Source organism: Cyprinus carpio, chromosome B5, assembly GCF_018340385.1.
Source record: "Cyprinus carpio isolate SPL01 chromosome B5, ASM1834038v1, whole genome shotgun sequence".
In the NCBI taxonomy this organism is placed as follows: Eukaryota; Metazoa; Chordata; class Actinopteri; order Cypriniformes; family Cyprinidae; genus Cyprinus; species Cyprinus carpio.
Genome location: NC_056601.1, coordinates 2,369,778 through 2,395,733, shown reverse-complemented (window position 1 = coordinate 2,395,733; position 25,956 = coordinate 2,369,778). Strand labels below are relative to the sequence as shown.

Here is a 25,956-nt window from a genome sequence, read left to right as displayed (position 1 = left end):
CCTGCTCCATTCTCAATTGTGTTTCTTCTGACGGAGTCTCTTCATCATCTGGGTCTGATTCCGGTTCAAACATGTACGGCTGAATGCCATACAAAACAGCGGGTCTCTCACTCTCAGCCATTCTGCTTCTAACGACTGTTTATTGCCATAGGTATGCAAGTTACGCCCTCATCCAAAGGCAAGGGCGGGGATATGCAGCTCATTTATATTTAAGGTGGTACACACCAAAACAGCTCTTTTTAAAACAGGCCCCAAAAATGACATTTTCAAATGGTTATAATAAATTAACTGTGGGGTATTTTTTGCTGAAACTTCACAAATACATTCTGGGGACACCCAAGACCAATATTACATCTTGTAAAAAGGGGCATAATAGGTGCCCTTTAACAGTAGTGTAAAAATCTATTTCATGTCACTCTACACAAGAATTACAATGACGCAAACTCAGAGTCAGTTCAGAGCTTGATGGAATCTCTGCTTTCACAGTCTGTCCTGCCTTGTGCTACTCGTTCTGTCCCGATGTGCTACAGCTTCGGCGCTGAGGTGGGGCATCTACTTGGATTAGTTGAATGATGCAGGCTTAGGTCCTTCTGATGCTTTATTGATTGGGCTTTGGTCAGGCTGCTCTCTGGACTGTAGTGACGGATCCTGTTGTTGGAGGGTTTCGGTTCAGCGCATCCTAAACCGGAGTCTGTGTGGTGAGGTCATTTGTGGTTGTGAGAGTAATTGGGCAGAGCACAGAGTTTTGAAGACACACCATGTCCACAATCAAATCTGCTGGATCGTCTTCGCAATGATATTTTTAATCAGGCCATTTTTATATGCCTCTTCCTGGAACTTAAAATCACGATTTGGCCCAAAATCATTCGCATTATACAGCTCGGGGGGTTCATTAATAAAACACAACCCTTTCGTTCACTGCAACCAATTATAACAAATTCGCTATCCCCGTCCAATATCACATGTCTCCGTGCTAAAGGCATCTGATTGATGGTTTGTTATTTACTGTGGAGAAACTTCAGCCTCTGTACACAGACATTCTCAGTTTTATAGCTTTCGCGTTCACCGCCCGTTGCCCATCTGAGCCGATCCTCCATCCAGCCTCTATTTAGGGGAGGAAACACGACCCATAAATCACCACTGTGCCCACGGACACCTCTCTTCTCTTAACGCTTTGTGATATATAGGGGTCCGTGCGCTATAGCTGCCGTTGTGGCAGGAGGAGCTTACGGAAAATTGGATATCGAGGCAAAAGGGGAAAACAGGAAATGAGCTTAAGGATCGCAATGTGATTGGGCCTGGGGGCAAGAGAGCAGAAATTAGCATAAGACGCACAGTAGCATACTGAGATTGGCCCAGAACATGACAGCTGCATAGTAATTATTGCCCCTACTCTTTTCTCATAAATTCACAACGGGCAGTTGCATGAACACTGGCCTTTTTAATGGCGCAATTCCCACAGCAGTCTGGGAGGTGGAAGACTCTGAGCTGAAACACAGGAAGTTCGCATTTATTTTCTTCTGTATTGCTGATGGACAGAAACGCACGTGTAATGAAACTTGAAATGTCAGTTTAATTTCAGCGTGTTCATAAATGTTTCTAATTAAATACATTGGTGCAGAGTGGACCTAGACTGAAGTTTGAGTTGTATCTTTATCTCACGCCATCTGTTTGTCTTTAGGTGAGGATTCAGTTAACAAACAACATGAAAAACTAAAGCAATTCCTCATTTGCAAGATATTGATGATGTGGAGGAGTGCAGCCAAACAAATTGTCATTCTTTTAATAGCTTTGTGTGAGAAACAGATCAAAATTTAAGTCGATTTCAATTCAATAAATTTCTCTGCTAGTTAAACCGGGGAAGTTGAATGAGTTGAGTGAAGTTTGACTTAACGGATGCCTCCAAGCTTATTAAGATACCAGTTTTGTCCTGAATTGACTGTTCACAAAGAGCTTGATTGACAGGCGATCTGACCAATCATGGAACCGAAACAGCCATCTTGTCTGACAGCTACGGGAGAAAACTAGCAATAAATTCAATTTTCTACCTATTAGACTGTGTTTTTATAAACATCTACACCTACCCAAGCAACCCTAAACAATAATGCAAAAACAAAAACAGTCAATTCCACTCTTCGTGCCCCCCTGCTCTGCACATTTTGTATGTCTCTCTTATCTCTTCAGACGTTTGTTCTATTCGAACGTAAGTGCCCTGCGAAGTGGACATCACAGGATATTCCGCCATGATTCCAGTTCGAATCGAATGTATATGTTCCATTCAAAGTGCATTGAAGTGTGCAAAGCGTGAATTTAAATTTTATTTATTTACAGAGGTATATGATGTCACACTTGTCCATGTGTGAAGATGTTGCGCAGCGCAAATCCGTGAAAGAATGTTCCGAAGTGAAGTAAACTTCAACAGATTTCCCCTGCTCAGGGAGTAGGGAGCAATGAACACCTCTGTAGGGACCATGTCAATGGGAACACAGTTCATGCACGGAGCTCACTTCTAACGAGCTGATTATCTGAATCAGGTGTGTTAACAAAGAGAGCTGTGCGAAATATGCAGAGCTGGGTTGCACGAGGACTGGAATTGAGAACTGCTGCCCTAACGGAAATTCCCTTTTGATTTTTGATCAGTTTGGGCAAATGCAAACAACTTATGGATCATGAGCCCAACATCCAGCAAGGCAGGAAAATATTCAGTCTACCTGAGGGAAGATGTCTTTCATTGTAAGTTAATGTAGTTAAATAGAGAGAGAGAAAAAATTCTTTAAAAAAAAATAACTTCTAGCGTATTCTTAAACTTGGATGTTATTATTGAAGTATGAATCCATGCACCAGAAGCAGCCCACACTCTCTAAGTTTTCTTTAATTGAAAAATATGCATTTTCATTCATTCAAAGTTCAAAACTTTAAGTGACATTGTTTAATGCTTTATTGACTGATGTTTCATAGACCTTTAGTTGTTATGCTTTGAAGTTTAATTGGTACAATTTACTCAGGCCGATAACATTTTGGTATGACATTAAAATTATTTTTAGAATAATTGTACATAAATATGTTAAGCAATATTTTTGACTGCAGGCACAACTATTTACACAGTACAAATATTTTGAGCATCCCTTATTTTCTTAAAGAATAAACACTTATTTTTTACAAGAATACAATTATAAATGCTGTTTTCTTAAATAATAAAAGATATCACATATCAATAAAAGAATCACAGTTGTCCCTTATTTTCTATTTCTGAAGTTAATTGGCAACCCTAATAATAACATAATTATCTTTTGACTTCCCTGACAGCGGCACCTTGTTAAAAAAAAAAAATGTAGTTGGAGATATGTGAGCAAAAAATAATAGATAAAAAAAGGATAATAGAAAGTGAAAGACACATTCTATCAAAAATGTATGTCTTGTATGCGCTGGACAGGAGTGTCTGCCAGGTGCATAAACATAAAATGTTGATACATTCTCATCTTAGCAAGAAAAATATGAAATGACCAGCCCAATTAGCGTACTGTCTCTTCTCATGTAGATTTTCAAAAATATGAAAGGAAAAGTATGTAATGTTTCAGTTTCCAAGTCGTTTTTGATGTCTGTTAATTATTTTTTAGAACAGTCTGCCAAATTACTAGAGGAATCTGCAAATTGAGTTTAGATTAATTACGTTATCTCAATGCCTGGTTTGGTGTATCTTGTTTTGAAGTATGCTTCAAGCAGTTATGACTTCTTTGCTTCTTTCAGCAAGTTGATATGTAGTTGGAAAATAGGTCAATTGTTGGTAAATTGTCAGCACAGAGGTTTAAACATGGTACGGAATATGCCGCAGTTATCCAGCTTCAGATTTGCTGGCCCACAGGGTTTGGCAAATCTGGAAATAAAATCCCCCAGTTTCAGTTGCTAGAGCCCCTCTGTTACAACCCACTCACACACACACCAAGCCAACCTGACAAAACAAGTATCGCATATGCCAGGTTATGCAATAGAGAGAGAAAAATACATGCTCTCACAGATGTCTGCGCGTTTAGACATTATCCTGCATTACTGCTGGCTTGCATTTATTCAGATGTATTTTTCATTCTACAAAGAGACAGTTTTTAGATGTATTGATTTTTGAGGATTTGTAATGCCGCTTTTCCCCCTCAAGATTTCCAGTGTGGCTTTCTGTGTGTGTGTGTGTGTGTGTGTGTGCAATCTAATGAACTCTGAAATGGACCCTCTTTCAATACGTGGGGTAAATAAAAAAAAAAAACATTTGCGTATTGATTGTGGGAACAAGGAATCTGAAATGGTTAATTAGATCCAATAACCCAGTCAGCGGTGAAGGGACCATCGGTATTGCTATTACTCATTCAAGGTACTAAAACTGAAGTGACTGACCCCTAGAGGATAGTAGCAGAACTAAATACAACTTGTATATGGTTTATGTCATCTATTCTTTTTTTTATTGAATTCAAACTTTAACAGTACATTATGCACCATGCTCCTTATTTTTATAATAACATTTGAAGGTATAGTGTCTTGTTTAATGTTAGGAGAAAACTTTAAGTAATTTCTTGGCTCATACAGGGACTCTGCCTTCAAAACGTTACTGTTTGTTAGGCTGTACCATGTGTCAACTTCTGGCTCAACCAATTGAATGAGTGCAGGGCACTGCTGTGTTGTCTGACCAATAGAGCGCAACAGTGCCCTCCCACTTTTTCAGCAGCTTTGGTTTAGTTTTTAGCCATAGGGAATTTTTTTAACAAGTCCTTGTTGAAGTTATAAGCCATGAACCAAACAAAACATCTATGAGTTAAAAACTTTGTTTTGAAGCAAAACGTATTTGAATAAAAAGATGAAGGTGCAATACTGTGTACCTAAGAACTACAATTCCATGAATCACTGCGAATGACATAATTGCATTAAAATGGAGAAATATAAAATGATTGATTTACAGCTATTTATTGTTTTGAGAGCATAGACAAATAACTCTATATTATTCGCAGTGCTTTATGGGAATGTGTGGGCACTAAGGTATCTTTATACACAATTTGTATGCCGTTATTTTCTGATAGGTAAAGTTTGGTGCAGAATCATGGGTAATGTAGTTTTTTCAAACATGTTTGTCTATTAAAACTAAGTTGAAATAATATGAACTGACAGGTTCAACAAAGGCATATACCTTTGATTAAAAAACTCATAGCTCACAGTAGGTCTGTCTTTAAAATTCGAACATTTTTGTTTAAAATCATTACCCCTATGAAGAATATTAATGGAATGTTTACTTTTGGAGCCCAGCTGTTGTACTGTATACTCGAGTGGGACTTGTGAATGGAGTAAGAAGATGGTTTGGGAAACCTATGATGCAGCAATCACAACATTATCACCTATGTAGTGGTCAACCGATATTGGTTTTTTGACAGCTGATGCCGATATCTTGGAAAGCAGGGGGCCGATATAAAGCCGATATAATTTTTCTATTTATTTTTTATTTTCATTAATATTTAAGAAATTTGAAATAATTTCACAATGGATTAAAAAATAAATGTGTAAAATAAACACACTTATATTTTAGATGACAAAGTATTTTTCACAAATAAATAAATATTTAATAAAAATATAATTAAAAAGGAAGTAAACATTGTAACCAACAGGGCAATCAGTATTCTGGGAAGTTTGTGTGCATTGGGAATCATATTTTTCAAATAAAGACAGGGTAACACTCATTTTACATACAGCACACAGTGAAAATGACATGAATATGACAGTAGGGAAAAGCATGAAGCGCAGCATAATTTGAAATCACGAGTTTAAAGTTGAATTCACTTCACAAGGACCGACCATCACACAGAGAACACGTGATCATGCTGGATAAAAATGCACACTTCACAAGATCTCACAGCTGGATTCAACTAAGTTTACAAGGTTTGTGAAATTAAATGTCCATTAGCCATTCAAAGATTTGTTTAAATTATATAAATGCATATTTGCTTAATGTTGACGCCAAACGAGAAAGTATTATAATGTTTGCCTTTCTATTACTAAAAATATAAAAGCAATCGTTATAATACTTTTTGTATACATTAATTCCTTTGTTTAACCGTTCTATCTGATATTAGACAGACTTCTATCCATATTAGACAGAACTGTTAACAACGAAAACAAACAATAGGGAGAAAGTGAGCACTGTGTGCTCAGGCGCTGCCGTCAAAATAAAAGTCCCGCCTCGAACACATTGGCCAAGCAGAAAAACTTATTGGCCAATGCCGATATTTGAAAAATTACAAATATCGGCCGATTTATTGGCCTTGGCGATATGTCGGTCGACCACTACACCTATGCTAGTTTCTACATTTATTCAGTTGATTTTTTTAAGAAGTCTTTGTGCTTTCCAATAGAATATCTCTGTCACATGTTGTTTATGCACTGATCAGTTTTAGGAGGAATTATTGTTCGCAGATCCAGTAAGTCATCCCTGTCCCCAGCACGTACAAAATGCATTGGGCCCAGACAGGTGACCAGGAAAAGAGCATTATCCATCTCTTTGTCTGACCCAGCTCACGCACCGCTGCCGCGCTTCCCATTTGACAGAGACGATTTATAATGTCACGCAGACACCCGTGAAGTACGAGCCACCTCGCGCTGTAACAGCATCATTCTGTTCTCCTCCACTTGAGGAGTGTGAAATTCATTAGCTGAATGCTTATAAAGAGATTAGGAATGTGACGTAATGGATATCAATTATGATTTATTCAGTCTGGTTGAATGAGAGAGCTGAGGCTGGATCTCTTGAATATGAAGAGGCGAGCAGGAGTGTGTGTTTGTATGCAGTGTTTGTGTTTGTGTGTGTGTCTTTTTATGTAGAAGCAGCTCATTCATGCCAAGACTCTCTGAGAGCAGCGCTACTTCCTGTCTTTTAGCGGCTTATTACTGATGTCATCATAAAAAATTGGTTTCATATTTCTCTAGACGAGTCTTTTTTTTGTTGAGCTGTGTGGTTGTCTGGCTAGTAGGTAGGTCTGCATTTTTTTTGTTTGTTTTTTTTTTGCATATGTTTTGCATATGTGTCATAGCAGATATTTTTAGTTGTATTTTTTAAGGCTTACAGCGCCATTAAATGTGCTCTTATATATTGCACATTTGTTAAGTACTGTGTTTGAGAAAACCAAAACATATGCTGTTTTGGGTTAAACACCGGAATTTTTACAAAACATCATATGTAACAGAATTATAAACAGAACTATCATAGTATTATGATCATAGTACTATTTATAGTAATTACCAAACAACAATTCTTTGTAGTCTTTATTAGTTAAAACTAGTTTAATATACATAGATACACACACACACACACACACACACACGTATGAGTGGGTGTGTGTATGTGAAATAATCAGTTAAGCAAAATTTACTTAGGAACACTCATTTTAATGCATTTATTGTGTTTTTAACATCTCAAGCACTTCCTGTTTTTTTTAGAAGATTATTATTACTGATGTCATTATATAAAATTGGTTTTACATTGAACTAGACAAGTCTTTTTTTGTTGTTGTTGAGCTTTGTAGTTGTCTGGCTAGTGGGTAGATTTGCAGTATTTTTATATTTACTGTTGTGTCATAGCACATATTTTTAGTTGTATTTTTTATGTAGCTAAGTGGAATAAAGTACTGTAGATATGAACCGATCCCTCATTCATTCATCATGTTTATCTGTCAGGACCTGAGATGAAAAACTGCTCATGTTGCAGCTAGGTAGATTTTTCTTCCTCTATTGTATTGCGTCTCCTTTACTCTTCTCTCATTCCCACATACACACACTTCTGTGTTCTCATTCTCTCATTCTCTAAGTAGCTGTAGTCCTGATAGACTGAGATCTCTGTCTGATTTAATGGACATTTAATGCCTAAGCCATATAGGGCTCAAGATCTGACAGTTTCTTAAAATCACAAGTAGTATTCTGTATTCTTTGAAGAGTCAGTGGAGCGAATGCACTAAGCAGTTTCATACTCATAAGTGGTATTTTCGTGCGAAAACCTGTTTCTTATTCACTAACCACCTGCAGTCCAGTTTAACCAGGCATTAAGATAATGGTATGGGAATTTCAATTAAATCATTGTTTTTTTTTTGTTTTTTTTTTCAGCATGAACATGCCTATTTTTATTCAGAGGAAGCTTATAGATTTGCACTGTATTCACAGAAGTAAGCACTTTTTACTTGCTGCATTTAATGGCACACTAAAGGTAGCCATTTAACCAAATAGTTTTAAAGGGATGTTTATATAACACATCTAATCAAGTTGATTCAACTTGAGCAAAATGTTTGTTACAAATGACCATTTCTGAATAAACTTTCATACATTTCACAATATCATTTTCAGCCTTATAAATCTGTTAAAAAAACTGTTATGTTGGTAAAATTTTATGTTTTTGATAGTGTCTTGTGGTCACCAAGGCTACATTTATTTGATAAAAAATGCAGTAAAACAGTTTTATTGTAAAATATTTTTACAATTTAAAATAACCTTTTTTTTGTGTGTGTGTGTGTGTATATATATATATAAAAAATATATAAAATAAATAAATAAATAAATAAATATATTTTTACGATTCTTTGAATAGAAAGTCTAAAGAGCATTTATTTGAAACATAAATTTTGTTTTCATTTTTTTACTGTCACTTTTTTTTTATCAATTTAATGCATCTTTGCTGAATAAAAGTATTTTTAAAATAAGTTAATGACTACAAATTTTAACAGTAGTGTATGTATTTTACTATTCAATTTGTGTTTCATGTTTAATGCATTGTAAAATACCATGCAAACGTGTCAAGGTGACTGCATTCAATATATACTGTTTTTGAACATCATTAATTCTCATACTTGGAGAGCTTGCAAATGTGATCTTTTTTATGCACATTTGTTTCATACAGTACAGTATATGAGAAACACAAAACATATGCAGTTTGGGGTTAAAGACCATAAAGTAACAAAAAGGTGTATGCAACACTATGCAGAACTATCATATTAGAAACTATATTAATTACTAACAACAATTCATTATTTGATCCTTCAAACAATGCATTTTTATTCAGTAAAAACTAGTTTTGAAGAATATATATATATATATATATATATATATATATATATATATATATATATATATATATATATATAATATTTAAAAATCAATTAAGCAAAAATTTATTTCTAATCTCTCCTGGTCTCTCTGTAAGGTGGAGGTTTGGAGAGTCTTTCTCTGGATGGCTTTGAAATGACTCATTATCGCTATGGATACTGCGATAACTGACCTCTCTTCTCGTCGTAATTACCAGCCTTTTCATAAAGCTAAAATGTCAATTATGGCCACGACCAAGCCTCCTCAGAGCCCTCGCTTTCATTTTCTGTCTCTCATCCTTTCTTTTCTCTCCAATAAAGGAGTGTTTTCTCCCGAGAGGAATGTGCTCTCATGCTAAATATTTATGTGGTAAATACTTGAGGAGATGAATTTCAAGAGACCCAAGCCAACATGAAGACCCATTAACCCTCTCTGAATGTGATGAAATGATTGTATAATTGAGAATATGATAATTAATCTCTGTCAAAGCCGAGCAATCGTGAGATATAAAACATCACAGTGCCTGCCGGCATCAGCTTTACATTAGAGAGGCTTGCCTTCCCTGCACCTCAATTTATTGCAGATTGTTATTTTTCAAATCAATTTATCTGTGTTTGCGGTGGATTTCAGCTGTTCGAGTATTGCATGCAATATTTTAATAATATGAAAGGACAGGGTGGAAAGTTTCCAAAAATTGATTTGGGAAAGTTTCAGATGTATTTAAAACTCCAAATAAATTAGGGCTGTTGAGTGCTTCCATTTTTTTCTTATCTTATGCTTTACCTGATGTGTTGATTAATTAATGACAAGTAAATCACACCTAAATTTTTAATGAGTTATTTGTCCATAGTTAATTGTGCCAAATTAACACATTAAATCGACAGTCCTAATATGAATATATTATAATTAAAGCTTTCGATTTATTGTGTTATTCGAATATTATTATATACTATATTATGATATAGTTAAGCGATATCACAAACAACGAGTGCTGTTTTCATTACGAACAGCATGGGTGCAAACGTGGTATTGATTTTATACAACGGTTCAATAACTAAGAGCTTAATGTGTTATATTTACACAGATTGTCTGTTTTTGCTTCTCATTTTTGTTAACGCAAATATTACCTATTAAAGCCACAGCAGAACGGTTTTGTCTCCAAGCAACACACAATTTCTGAATAATTCTGCATTTTGAATGAATTGGGTGAATGAATGAAACAATGAATGACTTATACATTAAGACATTTACTGCCATCTACTGGCAGTTTTAGTTTCTTATTTAGCGATTCATTTTATTAAAAAATATTTCATATTTACAAATACAATTAAAAAAATAAATAAAGCTAAAAATAAAACATCCATATTAATAAAAGCCTATTCAAAGTGTTAGTTGATACACGATTATGTGATTAAACTGATTAATTAATCCCCACATTGTGTAATTAATTAGATTAAAATTTGTAAACGATTGACAGCCCTAATTATAATATTTAAATGTAAATAATTCGAATATTGTGATATATTTCTATGAATAAATATATATATAAATAAATGTGTATATATAAATTAAATGGCAAATGTCTGTCTCACATAGGACACAGAGATCCTGAACACAGCGATTCTGACCGGACGGCGCGTTGCCATCCCGGTCAAGGTTGTTACCGTGGAGCAGGACGGAACGGTGAGAGAGGTTGATGACCCCGTGACCTGCATCTCCACAGATGAGGACGTCCTCAAGGTGAGAGCTCACCTGCTTTATCTCATGGTAACATTTTCATCCTCTTCCCCCCACTCTCCATCAAAACTTAATACAGGAGTGGGGGCTTGCATTGTCGATAGATTTCATCTTGCAAAAAGTAGAAGCGACAGGTTCCAGGGTGACTCGGGGAAGCCCAGAGTGGAGGCAAATGAACAGACGAGAAAAACAGCAGGTGCCTGCGAAAGCCCACCCCCCCCATGCTAAGTCGCAAAGATATCTGGGAAGTATTAACGCTCAGAAATGCACACATACACAAAAAAGACATTTCCAGAACTGAATAAAGTACAGGAAGACAAACGCGTGATGTGTCACAGGAAACGACTGAGCTGATGCAAATTACGACATGAAAGGTAGCAGAACCGACGAAAGAATGATGGAACTGTAAGGATGAAAAATTCTGATGTAACAGGAAGAAACACCTTCAAATATAAACAAACCAACCACGCCATACCCATCTGATTATTAATTCTAGTATTGTTCAACTTCTGCAGTATTTATGCAGCTAATATATGTTTGTTTCACTCGACCTGTGAAGTATTTAATCCTCCCGTTTTTGTGGTCACCGGACAAGAGATGATCTTCTAAGGTGACATTTAGGCTACATAAGATTTAGCGTTCATAACAACTAGATGTTTATTTATTTTTTTTTTTTGAGAGGAGTTATACCACAAAAATATATACAAACAAATAAACATCTCATTTATACTCACTGGTTCTGTGTAAGCTTGAGCAGACTTCAATGTGACACATACGGGGTGTGTGTGTGTGTGTGTGTGTGTGTATACAGAACTGTAAGATTCGTTGCATTAAATGAAACAAAAGTTTGTTACTTCAAATGTTATTTATAACAAGAGATTTCTATTTCAAACGAAGGTTTCAAATTAAAAAGGTTTTTTAAATTGTAAAAATATAATACTGTTTCCTCTGTACCTCTGTACAAATAATATATGAATAAATACAGCCTAGATGAGCATAAGAAAGTTCTTAAAAAAAAAAAAAAAAACTACCAAAACCAAACTTTTGAATGATATTTCCTTAGCGCTGTTGCTTTAATTATCATACAAACATGGTGCTTTAGCTGTTTTAATGAAAGGAAGTAGTGTCATTGTTGTACTCTACATTTCCTACTCTGTTTCTTTTGTAAAAGATAAAAAACCCTTTATTTTTGGGGCCGACGGTCAATTGTACCCTCGGGGGTTACGTGGAAGTAGCATCTGTGTTGTCATGCTCTCCTGAGCTCTGAGCTAATAACTGAACTTTCTCTGATGCCGAGGCAATTTCCATTTACAAGCAGCAATATGTAGTTTAAATACAATCAATACCCGGTAACAATGAAAAACCCATCCCAGAGTTTTAATGCAAGGTTGAACAACACAGCGCGTTATTAAGGCAATTACAGGATGTTCATTTTCTGTTGGTGTAGTGATGGGGAAAAAAGAGCATCAGGATAGAAGAGAATCTGCTTCATGACAGAAACATGTGGTGGGGAAATTGCGGCAGGTGTACCTGTCTACTTGCAGTTGTCATAAAAATGTGTGTCTGACCTCCGGCTGACATGTGTGACAGGTGTAAACAGGAAACATGACAGCGCTGCAACTGAGGACGAGATCCAGAAGTGCACCGTCAGGATAAACTCAACTACGGGAAATGTTCACAAGGCTTAGACGCCCCAGCTTTATTTATACCAGGGGTTCTCAAACTTTTTGGGGCCAGGGACCCCTTGAAGAGTAGAACATTTTTTCCAAAGACCCTCTCAAAATTGTAACAGTGATCAAGCATACACTTGCTAGAGTTTGTACTTATAGATGCCATTTTTCTGGATTGTTTTATTTTTATAATTTCTTTTTCTGTTTTAACTTTTCTGGACTCTGTTTGATTAGTTAAATTAAATTTTAGCAATCAAAAAGTATGTATAATTAATTGAAATAATACAACTTATGCCATTTAACAACAATTTATTAGAAACAAATTTAGTGCCATTTCTCAACTTCCATTTCATTGTTCCCAAATTCACTTTTAATCATGAAAAAGAATGCCTAATTGATTGAATTCTTAAAACTTTTACAACTTAATTTATTAAAAGTTTTAGAAATTCAGTTTTGTCTGTTTTCATTTTTCTGGATTTATAATTTAATACAAATATATTATCAAAAAGCAATGGTAATCAAGTGAAGGCATAGAGCATTACCAGTTTAGTCTTTTAAAATGAAATCAAATGTAACAATTCCTTTTATTTTTTTTTTTGGCAAAGAGTACTGCAAAACATAGGTTTAATGTTAAAACTAAAACATTGAAGAAAAATTGTTATTATAAAAAAAAAATAATGTTTTAAAAGTTTAATTATTATTACTACTTCTGTGAATAAGTTCATCCTGCTGTACAGTTGCAAAATATTTCTGTCACAATTTCTTCAAGTTAATCCGAACTTTTATTTTGACGGGTTGTCATTAAAACTTTGGAATTTCTGTGTATATGATGTGACGATAACTTAATGTTGTGAAATGTTGATGAAGTGACTCTCAGAGCACTGAGAGCAGCTCTGGAGATGAAGTTCTCATACAGTGAGATGGCAGATGCTGAAAACACCACGAGAGTCACAGATGCTTGAATATGTGTGAAGTACACAAAACCTGTCCCATTCCTTCATACAGATACACGCAGAACATGCAGATTTCATATTTAAATAGCAGTCTTTTTGTGATTTATTTTTCATACAGTAGTCCATATCACAATTTGATGACCATATTCCACGTTATACGCAAACTTTATTTGTGTGACTGCATTCTGCAATTCCGTCGCATTTTCTGTGTTGAAATCATAGGATCCTAATATTATTTTGCAGATCTCCAGCTATGTGTGGTGGACACAATATAAAAGTAGAAATAAAAAAGAAAAGTCGATTATGGCAGGAAATACAGCTCATGTGTTCCTTTTCAATGGCAAATGAATTAATGAATTCAGGGTTGAAGTAAAGGATAAAGTCACCCTTTATTAAAGATGTCACCTTGTCACATGGCCACCCTGCAGGTTGAGGTGTGAATGCATTCTTATCTTTATCGTCACACACTGTGGTTAATCAGTTCCACGTTTGTGTGGGTTGAAGGGCTCTCGTAATGATGGCTGATCAAATAAATAAAGGAGCAGGCTAAAGAGATCCCATAGGCTTTAGCGCTCAAATCCCACTGTTTAACCAGCGTCTGTGAGAGCGAGGCCACGGCCTTAATTGGTTCCTGTGAAGACTCCCTCAGTAATGTCTGCGGTAATTGAATTTGACAAAGAACAAGAAGGACAGAGGCATGGAGAGGCAGAGGTTTTGAGGACACACAAAACAAAGAGGATTATAAATCTTTCACATCCTCACCCCTTTTTTCCTCCGCCTTTCACATTTTTTTTCCTTCTGTTGTAATGTGTTCATTTATTGTGGGAAATGATTGGATTTTACTGTATCTGTGCTAGTGGAGACATTGCAGGTGTCCTCTATGTAAGAGAGAGTGCGGTGCAGAGAGTTGTACGGTGCTAATCTGTTTAATAACTCATTCACTTTACAGTGACAGGCAGGCAGATATCCGGCGAGCCCATAATCGTGTAAACTCTGATCAGGTTAGGAGCATAAGGCCGCTCCTATTGTCTGTTTCAGCTGAGCTCCACAGAAACAAAATATGTTTGTCGAGAGAGAGGGAAAGAGGGCTGCAGTGTGTGCGTGTGTGTGTGTGTGTGTGTGTGTTCGTTTTTAATTATTTCTCATCAGAAATCGTTACTTAGCTATGATCAGTCTTTCATTAAGATTACAGAGTCATTTTTCAAAATCATGGCCATGAATCCAGTGATGATGATTAATTTTTATTACTGGAAACCCTCCAGATCTTAATATGAGGGATCTTTATGAGGGCAAATTTTTTTCTGCATTTTTATATTTTTAAGTTTCTTTTTTCCCCCCACAAATCTGACTTTAGGCAAGGCAAGGCGAGTTTATTTATATAAGTGAGTGACAAGTGAGTGACGTGACATACAGCCAAGTATGGTGACCCATACTCGGAATTCGTGCTCTGCTTTTAACCCATCCAAAGTGCACACACACAGCAGTGAACACACATCATGATCACACACCCGGAGCAGTTGGCAGCCATTTATGCTGCGGCGCCCGGGGAGCAGTTGGGGGTTCGGTGCCTTGCTCAAGGGAACCTTAGTCGTGGTATTGAGGGTGGAGAGAGCGCTGTACATTCACTCCCCCCACCTACAATTCCTGCCGGCCCGAGACTCGAACTCACAACCCTTGGATTGCAAGTCCAACTCTCTAACCATTAGGCCACGACTTCCCAAATATAGCACATTTCATACACAATGGTAATTCAAAGTGCTTTACTTAGTGCTTTAGGAAGTAAAATAATCATTAAAAAATATCACAACTATAAAACAAGTAATTTAAAAACTTTCTAAATGATTTAACAATTGAATTAAAATGAATTTAAAACAATTAAAGATAGAAAATGATTATATAAAATACAGTGCAATCAGTTCAGATGTAGCACAGTGCTCATTCAATAAATGCACAGCTAAACAGATGAGTTTTGAGTCTGGATTTAAATGTGGCTAATGTTTTAGCACATCTGATCTCTTCTGGAAGCTGGTTCCAGCTGCAGGCAGCATAATAGCTAAAAGCAGATTCCCCTTGTTTTGTGTGAACCCTTGGTATTTCTAACTGACTTGATCCTAATGATCTGAGTGGTCTGTTAGGTTTATATTCATATTTGCAGTTATTCTTATTTGCAGGTTTGAGCAAATATAAAAAAATTAACAATTGTTGACCTGCATTGTTGTTTTCCACCTTATTTTTCATAACAGCAGTAAGCTATTTTCTGTGAATGTGTGAGAGTTTCCGATTTATAAATAATTATTATGTTTTAACAAATTGAAAATAATACAGTTTGCTTTTGCAAAGTTTTTGGAAGCAGCTGACGCTGTAAGCCCTACACATTTAACTTAAATAGTAGTATCACTGAGGTACTATTATAGTTTTTATTACTATTTTACATTATATTTTTATTTATCATTTTATATTTTAATTGTATTAAAAATTGTAGTAATTGTGTAAATGCAATTCTAAATCTAATGTATTTGAAAAATGTAACTATATGGTTACTGTACTGTTTTGACAGTTCTTTTGCAATTGTCCTCATGCTTTTTTTTATTTTCTTTCAAATTTAAGTATCTATTTTGTTTTTAGTATTGAATGCTTAGCCTGAGTGATTTTGAAAAGAGTGGGATGTTATAGTGCATAATCAGAAAAATTTCAATAATGTGGACATAAACTGCTTATGACCCCCATAAACATCACAGCCGCTAATCAATCACCTAGACGACCTTTTAAAACTATATAGATATAGCTTCTTTCTGAGCTTGTGATGTACAGTGGATATGGCTAAGCTCCCATAATACTGCCGTCTCTGCCCAGTGGACCCGTAACTCACAACTAATGGACCCTGTGAGACCCTCCCAGGGGCTTTTTTCAGCTCTGATAATAGCCTTTGACCTAACCTTCCTCCTCCTGTGAGCCCATGTGAGAGAGTAGGGAGGAATCGGTTAACCTTCCTCCCCAAACCCTCCTCTTCCCAACGGGAGCTATTATATGCCTTTTAAAAAGCATTCTCAGGCTCACATTATGGACAATGGAATTTAACACACAACAGAGTATCAGTTGGAAACTTTTCCCCCGCAATCCGTGATGAAACAGATTGCCGCTTATGTTCTTGTGTGTTTATGTATATTATACCTCAAGCAGAATGCTGACAGATACTGTGAGTTATCTGACATGCGGCACTCTGACAGACATATGGAAACTTTCTGTTAGGTTAAAAGGTATTTTCTCCTGAATTATTCAACAATATGCTGTTTTCTTCACCATAAACACTTAAGAACAAAGCTTCCATCTGTGTGTGTGTGTGTGTGTGTGTGTGTGTGTGTGTGTGTGTGTGTGTGTGTGTGTGTGTACAGATAAACTACTCAAACAGACGCTGTGGAAAATGAGACTGACATAGCTGCTGGTGCTGTGCTGTGATGGCAGTATTTTCTAATCAGATTCACTTCACATGATATGATAGCAAACTGTGTTAAGTAACCAAATACACACGCTCACACAGATGGAAGGAACGCTTTAAGGTGTTTATGAGAAACAATGGCAGATTGTAGCTGAGATGCTAATCCCAAGTCTGCAAGCTGATGTTCAGTGTTTACTGATAACTATTAAATCTGTTTTTATTTTTCGCCCTTTCGTTGCAGCAAACCTGTCCGAGTTGGTTTTGAGGTCTTTTTGGCCTCACCGTACTGCTCTATTTTGTAAGGACACTATTTGTGGGAATATGTGTATCTTTTGACTTGTCTCAAAGAAAGGGCTTTGTTTTTAGTTCATCTCCCAAAGAGGATATGTTGTTGAGGGTTTAGACCACTAATAATAATATCAGACATATTGGGGACACCCATGACTTATATACCTATGCAAATATTATGTAAATATGCCGCATATCAATTTCAGAAGTTTGAAAAAGACCTGGCTTCCCATTCTAGGGCAAACTGACTCGCAGAAATCAACCCGCCTGCCCCAAGTGTTTCAGAGAGTCACAGAAGACTGTGAACATTATGTCATTATTTACTCTCCCTCTCATGTTGTTTCATACATTTATACTTTTTTAATATGTTGAATGTTCACAAGCATGAATGGAATCTGAGAGCTATATGGTGGAGAGGAAGATGTTTATCAAAATAACTTTCAGTACATTTTCAACTTTTTTTTTTTTTTTTTTTGCAGTTGAGCTTTTTAGTAAATGTTCCTTTGAGAAGAAACAGATGCTTACCATGCAACAAAATATGGAAGACTGTTTTAGATCAGTGAATATTCAATGTTTTATATTTTTATATTTTCTCCATGAAATACACTTAAAGCCTCAAAAAAAAAAAAAAAAAGTTTAAATGTACTATTTTCGTTGAACACACATTGACACATATGGGGTAAGTTGTCACAATGGAATGTGCCATTTAGCAGATAAATTGGAATAGCAAAACAATTATGTAACAATCAATTTATAAAACGGCGTACATTTTTATTTATTTATTTGTTTGTTTGTTTGTTTTATGGATGCAACAAAATAAAATGAAAAACAAATGTAAAAGATAATGCACGTTGTATATTATGATTTGATATGGTAAAGAAGTATTGTAATTCATTTGCTCACAAAGTTGTCATATGGTTTCAGAATATAACACACATGACAAACTGTAGTTTATTTTTATTGTGCCTTTTTCTCATTTGTAGAGCTTGAGAGACCCACTTTCTGTTCACCTTTGTTGCATGGAAATATGCTTGTTTGATTTTAACAGAATTAAAAAAAAAGCATGCAGGTTTGAAATGAGCGTGAGTAAATAATGACCTTTATAAAAAATAAATAAATATCTAGCTTGAGTGAACGTCTGTTTTTAAGTATCCGAGTTAGTGAAAAAATTAGTGCAGATCTGATGACCTCATGAACTGAGAGTTTGTGACTCAATAATGACTGCTGATTGCATGCTCCGGTAAAAATATTTTTTTTATGGTGAATAAGCATTTAAGTGTATTTGGAATAAGCTGAAACTACATCAACAAGAATCTTGCATGCAGATGGAAAACTCTCTGATTGATTAAAGATGTAAGACGTAAGGTAAGCATCACACTTTTGAACTCTGCGTCGCCTCTCTCTCACTCTACCTATTAATCTTCCTTCGTCTCTGTGTTCCTCTGCGATGCTCTGATCATTTGCAGAGCTTTTAAGTTCCACGTCATGAATGCAAGGCGACAGGCAACCATGAGCGCTATGATCAATCACAAAAAATTAAATTATGCTAAGCTAAGTACTTTCAGAGTCAACATAAGGAGAGAGAGAAAGGTTTTTACTATGTGGGTCTAATATCAGAAATCTTACTCTGAAGATGCGCATTTTGAGAAATCACCTAAAGGGGAAGATTGACAGATGAAGTTTTAAACTCATCATGTACGTTAAACAGTGCCAGATTCCCACACGAGGCACTCTGGGAGTCTCTAACCGCAGGCAGTGTCACATTTAGAACCTGGAATCTGAATGTATCGCCTTCTGCAGTGGAAATGCTCTAAATTCAAATTCAATCACAGTGTAAACTCTTTGGAAGAAAGGCAAGCTTGGATGAGCGGGTAACTGTAACTTTATATCAGTGTTCATGTGAGTGCAAACTACAAACTAGTTCAGAGACCATGCGGTCCCAGCATTAATCTAGTTTGTGGCTGTGGGATTGGTTTATTGGTAAGGACGTTTCAAAATCAGACTATACCGATGTACATGCACGCAGATGTTAAAAATTCTGCGCTGTTTATGGATTAAAAGTTTTTTGTGACATTTGGCATATATGAATTTTATTCTTCAAGATTTATTATTATTTTTATTTTTAGATTTTTTGTTTTAAAAGAAGCCTCTTATTTCAGCAAGGTATTTATTTGATCAAAATAGAATAAAATTGTGAAGAATATTGTGAAATACTGCTACAATTTAAAATAACTGCTTTCTATTTTAATATATTTAAAAATGTAATGTATTTCTTTGATTGCAAAGCTGGATTTTCGCCATCATTACTAGTATTTGATTCTTACGAAACATTTCTTATTATAAATTTTAAAATGAATATTAATTCATTAATATTTTAGTCGTGATACATTTTGAGAGGGTTTTTTTTTTCTTTTTTTCTTTTTTTTTACAATTCTTTGATAGAAAGTTCAAAATAATTGCATTTATTTGAAACAGAAATCTTTTGTAACAATTTAAATGTCTTTAAAAAATGTCTATACTTTTACTTTTAATCAGTGTTATGCATCCTTTGTAAATAAAAGCATTAATTAAAAAATATATATATTATTGACCTTAATTTTTATAAATCATTTACAGTATATACATAAGCTAGGCTATATGATAAAATATAAAAATGATTTGTTATATTTTGTGCATTAATAAAATATTCCACATAACAATCTCGATATTTGCATTATTAAATACATTAATATGTGCTTAAATGCAACTTGCAAGTTAACATCTTTAGAATTCCATACTTGCATTAATTGAATTTATAAAAGGAAATAAAAATTTTATTTTACAAATGGAAGTGACACATGTTTGTAATACATTCCATGAAATGGTTCAGTATCTTAACTTTGTTCCCAATCTAAATCTACGCTCATGATGTAGTAGCAGGTTCTTCAGAGCATTAGGAAGTTTAGATGCACGTGTGCATTCTCCAGCATCATGCTGTGTGGGATCATCTATCTGTTTTAAAAACCTCTCTTTGTACCTGAGCATTCCTCTGCAAGCAGTGAACCAGAGATGCTCTTGCCTGTCTAGGAAATTGATTCCACCCCTTCCAGCTGATGCCCACCATCTTTGTCTTCCCCTTTCTTTCTGTTCCTCTCACCCTCTCTTGCCTCCTCTCTGCCCCCTACCAATCTCCATCTCTCTCTTCTCCTCCTTCACCGCAGCAGAGAAGCAAGTGCCAATTCTTCCGAGTAATTTGTGAGCTGGGCGGATGATGGGATTGGTGGATTGTGGCACCTGGCGCTGTTTTGCATTGTCAGCCAAATAATCTGTGATTTATCACTCCAGAGATGAGCAGAGAGTGGAGGAAGACACAGAACAGAAAGAGTGGAATGAATTAAAGTGGAGAAAAGAATAAAAAAACTGACAGGAAAAGCAACATTTTGCTGGTAGAAAAGTGAAACTGAGAGGAGCAGCTGAGATCAACATAGTGAGCGAAGTCATAAATACACACATATGAAGAACAGTTATAAAAAAGATGCTATAAGTATTATTTTTAAATTTAATAAAAAAAAAAAACTGTATCAATGCTATTGTGTCCTTTTAATAGTTTACAAAATAAGTGTTTCTGTAACCTGATGAGGTTCATATGAATTAATACTTTTGGAACAAATCGTGAACATGAACATAATTTGCTTTAAAACATAATTTTGTGGAAATAATTAGTCATTTTAATCCTAGTGTTGACTATATTTATTTGCTTGGTCTGTGTTGTTGTGGGTTTTGGTTCTTTTGCTGTTGAAATCACTGCAATCATGTGACGAAGTGATATGGACATGTAATGTGGTCAAGACCTGCCTGGAACTACTTTTGCTGTGCTTTTCCTGAGAAATAATTGCACACCTTAGAATGTTCGGCAGCCAATCAGATTTGAGCTTCAATGGACCTGTAGTATAAAAATATATATGTATATCCTTTTTTTGTGTGTGCATGTAGGAGTCTTGTTGGTGCTCAGAGTCGTCCGTGTTTATGTTATTCTCATTCAAAATGGGTTTCTCTCTAAATTCTCTCCAAATATCAGGACCTAAAGGTCCAAATGGGGGTTCAATTGAAAATGAACACGATTCATTTTATAGAGGTATTAGAAACCCTCCAATTGTTTTTGGGTTGTTCGCCTTTCTTGTTGAGACATCATTTTCTCTTTATAGTGCTCCTCTCCGCAAAGAAACACTGGCCTTCATCTCTCTCTCTCTCATTGCCCAGTCTCCTCTCCCCCTCTCTTTAAAATAGAGACAGAGATTAAATCGATTTTTCAGTGTCATCAAATCCATGGCTCAGCTCTTTGGCTTTGATGAAGGGAAGTGTTTATACAGGTCCGTTCCGAAGTCATGAAATAATATGGCATCAGCTGCTGGACGGGAGGAAAACTGAGAAACCAAGTATAGAAGAATGAACAAAAGAACAGTGTCAAGAAATACCTGTTAATATTTTGCTAATATATGTTACTAAAATTACTGGTAAATATACTAATATGAAAGCTTAAAGTCTTAAAATCTTTGTTAATTGTTAAAATGTTAAGCATACACAATTTTACCCCCAGCAATAAATCCACTGCGGTATTTGCATACTGTTTTGTTATTAGTTTACTTTCTTGCATTTATCTGAATATTGAATTGTAATTATCCATCTATTGAAGCATCTGTAGTTCCATTTTACAGTACATTGATTCAACCTGACAGAAAAAATGATTCATAGAGTGTCATAACTGAAACCATTTAAATTTGTTTTTGATCATTTTTTTGCCTCGCAACTACTATTTTTAGTGTATTTCTGTTTTTTTCAATACAATGCAAAAATAGTCAAATATGCTGCTTATTTGGATAAACTTTATTTGTTTATACACTTAGCAGCCTCAGAGGAGAAGTGTGATGCTGTGTCCCAGCTTCCAGAATGTTTTTATCATGTCATGTTTTTGATGTTCTGATATGGCCACATGCCACTTTAGCTGCCATTTTCCTGTGCCATTAGCCTCAGACCTGACAGTCATTTCTGCTGCAGAGAACAACACTGGAGATGAGCAGAAAGATGGGTGGATTGAAAAAGGTGCAAATTGCAAGAACAGAGGTAGAAGCAAAGGTAGAGAAATTGAGCGTAGCGTCCTTGCACGGAATTCTGGGTAATTGCTCTTTTTGAGAGTCACACCCGTACACACAAAAACTTGAGCACTTCTGGAGGGTGCCTTTTATCAACTATCATTGTGTGGTGGAACATTACATCCTATATAAAAGACATGCACAGCACGAGGTCTGTTATACATCCTCTCAGGGCTTGTGTGTGTGTGTGCATTTACTTTGATGGAATGGCATTTTATCTAATATTTTACTCTTAATTGCCTGTGTTGAATGAATCACGGTTCATTTTAGTTGGACTTGCTTTTAAAAGGTTCTTTGTCTTTTTAGAATGGCAATTCAATCCATCTTTTTCTCTCTCTCTTGCTCTCCCAGATCAAGTATTCCCAGACCGACCTCTTGACATTTTTTTTGTCTCCAAAATAATTTGCCTCATAATTTGGTTTAGTGTATATCTGAGTACTACACATTTGGTGTAGGATTAAGTTTTCATTTGGTGATACCAACAGCAATGAAATTTCCAGTGACGTGGCATGTGGGAAAGTATGGTAACCCATTTTCGAAATTGTGCTCTGCATTAAACCCATCCAAGTGCACACATACAGCAGTTGGCCAGTTGTGGGTAATGAAGGTGTAAGAGAGACTCAAACCCACGACCTTTGGGTTACAAGTCTGACTATCTAACCATTAGGCTACGCTTTTCACAATTCTCAATACCAGTACAACTAAAACAAATATGCTATAGAGCACAACAGTCTTCCATTCCATTCATTCTTTCACAGAGGAATTGATTTTTAACATGTTAACTTTTCAAGACAGATTTGCAGTCTATGATAAATAGTTTTAAGACCTGCTTCATTGTTAAATAATCTTGTGTGTTTGTCGATTTGTATTATTTGATTTTGTCATTCACAATGCTTCATGGAACAAGAGATTCATTCCCTTATAAAACAAAACACAGACTTTTGCATCCTTGACTTTATATCAGATTTTCAAGTACGTTTTTGATTAAAATCAAACTCTTTCAAAAGTTCTTTGAAAGGCCTATAAAGGAACAACTTCCGGAATCTTAATGTGAATATAAAATTAAGTTACACTGTAGCAATGCCATGCAGCCTTCAGGTATTTCTCCATGAAGAAATCATTGCTTCATGTTGTTAACAGTAAATGGTTAGTAATTATGTACATACAGGTCAAAGCAATAAAGCAATCGTTTTTCATGTATAAAACTACAGTCAATGGTAAGTAAACATTATTAAACATGCAGTGTAAACAAACATTATGAAACGAGCAATGCAAAATAAAGCTGCTTAAATCAATTTCAAAAAGTAGAAAAGCATGGCTTGACTGTAAATATGAATATTGTTGTTACATGATATTATAGAACTGCAAAAGACTGCTATTGTTACCTGTATTTTTTTTTCTTTCTATATTGTAACAGTGCTTCTGCATTGTACTTGGAACTGTTATTGTTACATGTCTGGTCTGCTCTGAATATCTGTCTTCGCTGCTCTTATTTCTTCTCCAGCTCTTGTTCTCTCTTGCTTTCATTGTTAGGTGATTAATATTACCAGAAAGTACAATATGGAACATGTTTATGAAATAAAAGCACCTGACAAAGCGCAAAAGCTTGAGCGCTTTGAGCACTGCATGATCTGTGGACACACACATGCGATCATTTCAAATTTCGGTCTGCCCCCACTGTGACCCTGAGCTGTAATAGTGAGATGTGACTGCTTCACGCTGCTTGAGCTTTTGTGCGTGTGTGTGTCTGTGTGTGTGTGTGTGTGTGATTTACCGGTAAGAAAATGATGGTGCTGTGTTCACCATGACAACATCACAAAGACACAGCCCATCAAAGTGTCATAAACGTCCAGCGGATACAGACCACCATTAATCACGACAGAGAGTAAAGAGGGCAAAATATAGAGAAAAGATGGGGGGAAATAAAGTCCAGATAATAAAAAAGAAGAGGAGGCAAAAGACAGGGAGACTAACAAGGGAAACACTCACTTCTGTTTTTCTTGTTTTCACGTAATTATGTGAAAAAAAAAATGCTCTTGCTCCAGATGAGTGTAATTGTGGCTAGTGCAAGGAGAAGAATCATAGCAAATGCCACAGCCATTACAAAACCCAGAAAAACAATCACAACTGTTCGATCCACCTCCTATTCACCTTTCTGTTTCTTGCGCTGCAGGTGTCTCTTGGTTGTGATGAGGTGTTGGTGAACGGGAAAGAGAAGAATGGGCATATCTCTCTTCAAGTGAACTTTACCTACCTCTATTTGACCAGCCAATTAGAGCTCACCGTCTGGGTGCCACGGTTACCGCTCCAGATTGACGTCTCTGATGCCGAACTCAGCCAAGTCAAAGGATGGAGGGTACCCATCATCACCAACAAGAGGTGTGTGTGAGACGGCAAAAAGCATGCATGTGTGTGAGCTGGCAGGGCACAATGTTTGTTCGGCCACAGAGATCTATAACCATCCCTTTCATTTTCATGGTATACACTGTGTGTGTGTGTGTGTGTGTGTGTGTGTGTGTGTGTGTGTGTGTGTGTGTGTGTGTGTGTGTGTGTGTGTGTGTGTGTGTGTGTGTTTGTCTGTTTTTTTATATATGTCTGTTTTGTCACAGCTTAATTCTGCTTGTTGGCCTTCAGTCTGTCTGCTGGGCCCATTTTTCAATTTAGCCAATTTCTGCCTCTCTGCTTGTAACAACAAAACCTCTGTTACCACCACGAACCACACTCGCACACACACACACACACACACACTCTCTCTCTCTCTCTCTCTCTCTCTTACCCCATGCAATGCTCCCCCCCAGGTGAACAGGAAATTTGAAGTAATCACAGTTTCAGAACGAGAAATAAAATGGGGGGAGAAAAGACAAGGCAAGGAAATCAAAGCAAAAACAACAACAAAATAAATGAGATAAAATAAAAAAGCAAAGGGGAAAGAAAAGAACAAATTGGATAATTGCTGGAGATCAGACTCTTTTCCTCGATTCTAATCAGTCAGATCGCCAGCTGCACTGAAATATACAAGCTTAGCTTTGCCAGAGATGTTTATAATTGCTTTCTTCTTGGCCCTCAGTGTAACATTTGGAGAAATAAGTCATGTGCCAAAAACGTGCTTTCTGTCAGCATTTGCTCAGTCTCATTTGGTCACAAACCTGTATGACTTTCTCCTGTGAAGATGTTCACAGTGCTCTTTTCCACACAGTGAAAGCCACTGAAGTGAATGCTCCAAAGAAGATTTCATTAGAACAGCGTGATTTATTATGCAAGAGTGAAAATGAGACGTGAGAACGACAGCAGATTTTCATTAAATAATCATTTAAATTCCTTCACACAAAGATGCCGTCTAGTGTACAGGCCATTTGGACTACTATTCTGATACTTTTATGTTGTTTTTCTCTACATTTTTGGAGCTCAACAACTACTGTCCCAGTTCACTTTTATAGATCAGTTTTTTCTTAGTTTCATGTTGGAAAGAAAGCCATACAAGTTTGGAATGACATGAGGGTGAGTAAATGAAGACGGAATTGAACTATCCCTTTAAGGAAACCATAAAGCACAAGAACGTATTGTTATTCTGACTTTGTATTTCATTATTCTTAGAATCATTATTATCATTTATTTCTTAGAATCTCATTACTAGTATGTCATTATTT

At 35.9% G+C, this 25,956-nt stretch overlaps 1 protein-coding gene across 3 annotated transcripts in view; it reads left to right on the top strand.

Annotated features, from left to right (window-relative positions):
• The window catches only part of LOC109102714 (transmembrane protein 132C-like), a 190,553-nt gene that overhangs the window by 155,042 nt on the left and 9,555 nt on the right, over window positions 1–25,956 (top strand). For 2 of the 3 annotated variants that reach the window (XM_042723570.1, XM_042723571.1), the window contains exons 5-6: window positions 10,693–10,836; window positions 24,483–24,688. In XM_042723570.1, the coding sequence (XP_042579504.1) occupies window positions 10,693–10,836; window positions 24,483–24,688 (350 nt within the window). Of the gene's footprint in view, window positions 1–2,570; window positions 2,734–10,692; window positions 10,837–24,482; window positions 24,689–25,956 lie in introns of those variants that run through there. The other variant, XM_042723572.1, reaches the window with a different exon arrangement.